The 6,966-nt window shown below is 46.5% G+C and overlaps 1 protein-coding gene across 3 annotated transcripts in view; it reads left to right on the forward strand.

Annotated features, from left to right (window-relative positions):
• The first annotated feature begins 206 nt into the window (after positions 1-206).
• The window catches only part of SLC27A2 (solute carrier family 27 member 2), a 40,219-nt gene continuing 33,459 nt past the window's right edge, over positions 207-6,966 (forward strand). The window contains exon 1 of one of the 3 annotated variants that reach the window (XM_081831058.1): positions 207-842. In XM_081831058.1, coding sequence (XP_081687184.1) covers positions 365-842 — 478 coding nt within the window. In that variant the 5' untranslated portion in view covers positions 207-364. The remainder of the gene's footprint in view (positions 843-6,966) is intronic. The other 2 variants (XM_081831057.1, XM_081831060.1) reach the window with 2 other exon arrangements.

Raw genomic sequence — 6,966 nt, forward strand, 5'->3', positions numbered from 1 at the left:
GGGAAACTGTGGCTCGGAGGTGTAAAGTACATCGGTCACAAGACAGATCCCTGCTTCGCGCCAAGCGGCGGTCGAAACCCGGGCGAGCCGCAGTGCAGCCTTGCCGGCCCAGGTAGCTGCACACCCACAAGGGGGCGGGCTCAGCCGTCCTCTCCCGCCCCGCACCCGCGCAGTCCACACACCGCTCCACCTCCCCGGGAGCCGGCATTGGTGCCCGCAGCCCAGGCGCCCCGCGGTCGCCCCAGCCTCGCCCCGCGCCCCCGCGCAGCCCGCCTGCCGTCCGTCCGGAGCCCTCCCGGCCGCCGCGCTGCACGCCTGGAGCGCACCCACTGTCCTCGCGGGGACAGGGGGCCCCGCCACCGTCATGCTGCCCGCCATCTACACGGCCCTGGCGGGGCTGCTGCTCCTGCCGCTGCTGGTGAACCTCTGCTGCCCCTACTTGTTCCAGGACATGCGTTACTTCCTGCGGCTGGCCCGCGTGGCCCGGCAGGTGCGCAGCTACCGGCAGAGGCGGCCGGTGCGCACCCTCCTGCACCTCTTTCTGCAGAAAGCGCGCAAGAGCCCGCACAAGCCCTTCCTGCTTTTCCGCGACGAGACGCTCACCTACGCGCAGGTGGACCGGCGCAGCAACCAAGTGGCGCGGGCGCTGCGGGCCCACCTCGGCCTGCGCCAGGGGGACTGCGTGGCGATCTTCATGGGCAACGACCCAGCCTACGTGTGGCTGTGGCTGGGGCTGGTCAAAATGGGCTGTGCCATGGCGTGCCTCAACTACAACATCCGCGCGAAGTCCCTGTTGCACTGCTTCCAGTGCTGCGGCGCGAAGGTGCTACTGGCCTCGTCAGGTGAGCCCCGGGGAGCGCCCGCCCTGGCTGCGGGCTCCTCGGCCCCGTGACACGCTCGCTCCTGCATGCCGTAGAGGGTTGCAAAGGGAAGTCCAGATCCGAACTGGAAGGGTAGAGGAACGCTAATGATCGTTAGGACAACCTGTTGTGGAAGCCGAGCCAGGCACTGCGTCAAGCACTAAGTGTTGCCTTTAATCCTAACAACAGGTAGGGTTTACTACCCGGCTTTGTAGATGAGACCACTGAGACCAGAGGGGTGACGCCTTATGCCCCAGGTCACAGAGCTGGGAGGAGAGGGGTTAACCAGAGCTATCCACCTCCAGAGTCCAAGCTCTGAACCTATACTGACAATATTTGCGTTAAGATGCAGAGAGCCTTTGAGTGAGAACTCTAGAGGATCCAGAATGTTCTTTTTTTTTTTTTTTCATTTTTATTTTTTTTATTCTGTCTCCACTGAGGATCCAGAATGTTCTTATCTCTGCTGTTTGATTGGCTATGTGAGCATGAGAAAGTCACTTTCCCTCCCTGTCCCTTGGTTTCCTCCTCTAATAGAGGGTCTTGATGGTTGCTTCCAGCCCTCAAATGCTGTTAGCCTTTCTAGATTCTCACTGCAGAGAGAAGGTTACTCCACCTGCTCCCCAAGAAGAAGATTTTAGGGATCTGCTGCTGTGCCCTTGTCAGCCCCCATTACATCTGTAGCCCAAGTGACCTTTGGTTCTGGAGTTACCTCTTGCCACGCTTCAACAAACCTGAAATGGTAACTTCATGCTCCAGAGGTGACCGGGCCAGGAAGAAACCAAGAACCTGTTTCCCACAGGACTGTTGGTCTTCCTTCCTAGAGCGGGAATAAGGACTAGGAGTTGCTTCTCACTCTGTCAGTAAAGGGAGGCCCAACCAGATGTGAGCTGAAAGACGAAGAAATAGGGAGCCAGGACGCCTCACCTTTCTGAATGCCTTTCTGTGCCAACCCCTATGCTGAGTGCTTTTATTACCCTGAGAGATAGCATGTCATTACCCCCTGTTAGACAGTTGAGAAAACTAAGCTTAAAATTCTAGCCCAGGTCCATCCAACTTCAAAGCCCATGAATTCCCCCATATCATGCTACCTTCTTCTACATGGATGTAGTGCTAGAGCTCGAATGGATTAAGCATCCTCTGCTCTTCCCCTACATTTCACAACTAAGGAAACTGATGCAAGCTAAGCATCTTGCCTAGTGTTGCAGAAAGATGTCTGTTAGCTTGCGGGAAACCAAGAAAGTTACCCACCTGTTTCATGTGGCATAAAATAATACAAAAAATGAAGACTTTGTATAAATGTTTAAAAACAGGGGTTCAACTTAAAGACAGCCAAGTTGTGTGAAGGGGATGGTCCCTTCAAGAAAATTCCCAACAATTTCTAGTTGCCTGAGAAAAGAGACAACTTAACCTCTTAGTAACTGGAAGACTCTTAAACCTATTAGTTTACCTTTTGGTTCCAAAGAAAGTTATCATCACAGTGATCTTTTTACCCCTCTAGGGGGGTACTTAAATACTGTTTACTTGCGTAGCACCTCAGGCTCCCTGTGAGGGAGGTCAGGAACTGCAGAGATTGGTTCTGTAATCAAGTCAGAAACACAGCCAGATATCTCCTTCCCCACTCAGGCAACAGTCCCCTGCCATTAAGCATTACATTTAGGTCAGTGTATGTGGAGAGTATGTGAAGTTTGGGCACTCACATCCAATTTGAACCAGACTTTCCAGTGCACCTAACAGCACTCTGGCAGTAAACTGACCTTTGAGAAAGGCCACACATTTGGAAAACATTCCACTTTTCCAAATCACTAAGAAACCATTGTATGCCATGCAGAATTACACTCTGACCTGCAAAGGAGATAACAGGGAGTCCAAAGCTGGCTGCTTAGTAGAGGTACCCATTTGTAAATGTGTTGAATGGACTGCTTCTAAAAAGAATTATTTTCTTTAAGATTTATTTATTTATTTGAGAGAGGGAGAGGGAGGAAGTGGGAGGAGGGGCACAGGGAGAGAATCTTCAAGCAGACTCCCCGCTGAACACAGAGCCCAACGTGGGGCTTGATCTCACGACCCTGAGATCAGGACCTGAGTCAAAACCAAGAATCAGACGCCCAACCAACTGAGCCACCCAGGCACCCCTAGAATTCTTTAAAGTTGGAAGGAATCTGAGAGAAATTCTAATCCTATAATCCTCCAACTTTAATGAGTGTGTTATCCTTCAAAAAAAAATAAAAGTTTAGAAAAGAAACTTTAATGTGCACAAGAATCACCTGGGAAGCTTATTTTAAAAAACAGATTCCTGACCCCATTCCCCAAAAACACTGAATCAGTAGGACTGTGGCGGGACGCAGTAATGTGAATTTTTATAGCAAGTCCCATCCCACGCCCAGATGAATTGGTCTGAGGACAAGGCTTTGAGAAACAGTCTAATTTCTGCTTGTTTTATATCGTTGAACAAAGGCCCTGAATATCAATTGCCCAGAGTCACATAGCTGGTTAGCAATAGAGAGCTGGGGACAAAACCCACATGTTTGGTTTTGTTTCACTTCCAAGGCACTTGTTCTACTACACCACCTGAACATAGTACATAAAAGTGTGACGTCTTAGGGGCGCCTGGGTGGCTCAGTGGTTAAGTGTCTGCCTTCAGCTCAGGTCATGATCCCAGGGTCCTGGGATCAAGCCCCGCATCGGGCTCCCTGCTCGGCGGGAAGCCTGCTTCTCCCTCTCCCACTCCCCCTGCTTGTGCGCGCTCTCTTGCTCTGTCTCTCTCTGTCAAATAAATAAATAAATAAATCTTAACAAAAAAAAAAGTGAGACGTCTTTAGAAATATTAGAGTGGCTACAATTCAACAGGGTTTGATTCTGTACTTTGAACTTCAGCCTTACGGCTTGTGGACTAGTAAGAGCTCTTGAATTCCAACTAGCTGTCAGATTCTGGAGTCTATGCAAAAGACCAGCACAGTGGCATTTATCATGAAGATTGATCCAGTTGCCATGAATTTTGGTGAATCTTCATAAAGCTTAACAGGGCTCCACCCTGTCAGGAATTTCAGTACCCAATTATTGCTTCAGAATTTACTCTACAGAAGCACCCATCACTCAGAGAACATGATGTTCTCTATGGTACATTTCACGGTCCTTCTCCATAGAAGGGTATGATGTAAATAATTACATGAAAAAATTGCCTTCAACTATTTGATCCCGTATCAATTTCGTCATTGATAGAAACCAGCTCTTTGGGTTGGTAGTTTTTCAAGTAACTTCCCAAACATAGAATATGGGTAAGATAAGAAAACATGCAGGAGGACCCCCAAAATAGTAAATTTGCTTTGTTGCCATTTATGCTCGCATTCAGATCATTGCTAAACTAGCTCTTCTACTGGAAGGCTATCCTAGGTCTCCTTCATCAGCTCACTGGCCAGGTATACACTGTATGGGTCAGCATAACCATGCAAGGCTCCCATAGGTACTACTCTTTCACAGGCTTTAATAACAGTTAAAGATACTCTCTATTGCAAGACTGAGATCCAGAGAAATCATAAAATATTCCAGATTATTTTTGACCTGGTTTTGCAAGGTTGCAAAAAATAAAATTGGACCTCCTTTGAACAATGGGATGAAGGAAAATGCTTTCAATAACTTTCAAAAGTATTGCATCATTGCAGTGATGGAGCATTTCATTATAAAACTAGTGTCAGGACCAAGGAGAACTCTTGTCATACAAACTTGAGGTCAGGTTGAGAAAAACAGATGGACCAACAACTTAATTTGACATCAAGAAACATTTAGAGAGTCCTCACAAGGTACAAGCTAGTTGCCATGATAGGACAGGGAGAAAAGAAGATGAATTAGTTCAAGGATCTAACAGCCCGGTAAAAGAACTAAGCCACATACACAAATGACTGTGACATCCAGGAGGATATAAAAAGTATGATAAGTCTGCTGAGAGAGGTACAAAGTGCTGTGGTGGGGGGTGGTGAGCAGAGGGTGAATGCTTCTGGGGGCATTAACCACTGAGCTTGGCAAGTGCAGTTGGGGAGAGAGCATTCCAGGCAAGAGGAGCCCAGGGGCGATTTTCATCAGGTTCATAACACAGATGCTTCATTAGAGTTTTACTATGTGAGGGCAACAGCAGGCTGGACTTAAATAATGGTAATTTTTAAAAGCTATTTACTGAAGGTACTCTACTGTAGAGAAAATAAGGACTCAGAGAATTCAAAGAATGGCCAACAGCAGTGGCCTCACTTCCATGGAGGGAGATGAATTTCCAGTGCCAACTTTAGTCAAGGGTCAAGACATAGAGATACTCTTATCTTCACTCCTCTCCTCTCTCTGGGCTGTGCAAGGAATAACTTAGATGAGTTGCCTCAGTGCACTTTGTCTCAAAGGCTGGAATTCTCTCATATATCTTTGAAGAAGTGCTAGTAATATCTAGCACATAGTAGTCACTCAACAAATGTTTGTCAAATTAATGAGTTCCATTATTCTGGTTGGTTGTGACAGGTTTTCATTTCTGAAGCATGAGAACCATTGGGTCAGGCATGAGGGCATGAAAAATGATGTAAAAAAGTTAAATATATTTGACTATTTGAGAAAATCCATTTAGATCCAATCTCCCCCAAGCCCAGCCTCATCCTACCAGACTTGTTTACGTCCCAGTTTACCTCTGGCAGTAGGCTGTAGGAGAGAGGTATTCTCCTGGGGTCTCATTGCCAGAGAGGAAGCTGGTCATGAGTATAGGATGGGCTGAGACCGTCGTCACTAGGGTCTCTACATAGGCTGGTGGAGGACAAAAGCCTAGGCATCAAATGAGTAATGTACTTAGGGTCTGGGATCCCAAGAAGCCCAAGGTCTGAACAGAGAGCTAGCTTAAAGAGGCTCTCTAAAATTTTTCTTCTTAGCCTGCTCATAACTAAAGGTTGCAAGGGGGGTTGTACATCTCCATTCAAAATAAACTAGCACTTTGCTAGTATATTTGGGAACACTTAGAGTTATTTTTCTTTAGAAACAAGGAGGGAGGGAAGAGGTGAAAACAAACACCGCTTTAAATCAGGTGTTAATGTTATTGAAACTGAAGAAGGATAGGGTTCAGATTATTCTGCACGTTGAGTGTAAGTGGCCAGTATTTGAAAAGGACCTTCCCACAGCCTCTGACCGAAAATAGGGAAGTAGATAGCTGGTAGATAGGTAACAGGTTGCTTATGGATATCAAATGATAACAATTATGTAAGGGGCGCCTGGGTGGCTCAGTTGGTTAAGCAACTGCCTTCGGCTCAGGTCATGATCCTGGAGTCCCGGGATCGAGTCCCGCATCAGGCTCCCCGCTCGGCAGGGAGTCTGCTTCTCCCTCTGACCCTCCTCCCTCTCACGCTCTCTGTCTCTCGTTCTCTCTCTCTCAAATAAATAAATAAAATTAAAAAAAAAAAAGAACAATTATGTAAGTCCTGATATGACCTGGTAGCCTCATGACAAAGAATTAACCTTGATTCCAGGGCTATTTAGAAAGCAAGGGTTCCCATAAGTAAGAACTTTAAGAGAAATGAAAAATAGTATTAAGAAGCTATATAAGTGCATAAAGGTAAGATGAGTATGTATTTCCCTGTTAAAGATTTACTTATTCCAGGTGGGACTTAACCTTGATTAAACATCTTTCTGACCTCAGGGTGATTTGTTCTGTGTGGGAAGGGGGAGGCGTGAATGCATGCCTCTATCTGCAGGGTGTCCTAACACATATCATGTTGATGTACAGACCAGACAGTAGGTTATTAAATGCTATACTTCCAAACTGCCAATGTTAAAAATGCAAAATCACAGTTACAAATGGCATTTGAAAAACTGCTTTCAGACTGTCTCCAAAGACTGTTAAGAACCAGTTTTTTTTTAGTTGCCTTTCGAGTTGAGTGAAGAAAAGATAAGCCTTCAATCCTGACTTGTCCACCTACCAAGCATTTCACAATCATCCTGAAATTTTGATCAAAACACATTTCCTTTCACTGCCTCCTTTTCAGATCCAGCTTTATTGATAAATATTTCTGGGGTGTTTTATTTAACTCAGTCAGATACCCATTCAATGAGACAATCCAGTAGCAGAACAAGCTGCTAGAGTGAATGC

Source organism: Leptonychotes weddellii, chromosome 9 (genome assembly GCF_054177405.1).
Source record: "Leptonychotes weddellii isolate Sample4059 chromosome 9, ASM5417740v2, whole genome shotgun sequence".
Classification (NCBI taxonomy): domain Eukaryota; kingdom Metazoa; phylum Chordata; class Mammalia; order Carnivora; family Phocidae; genus Leptonychotes; species Leptonychotes weddellii.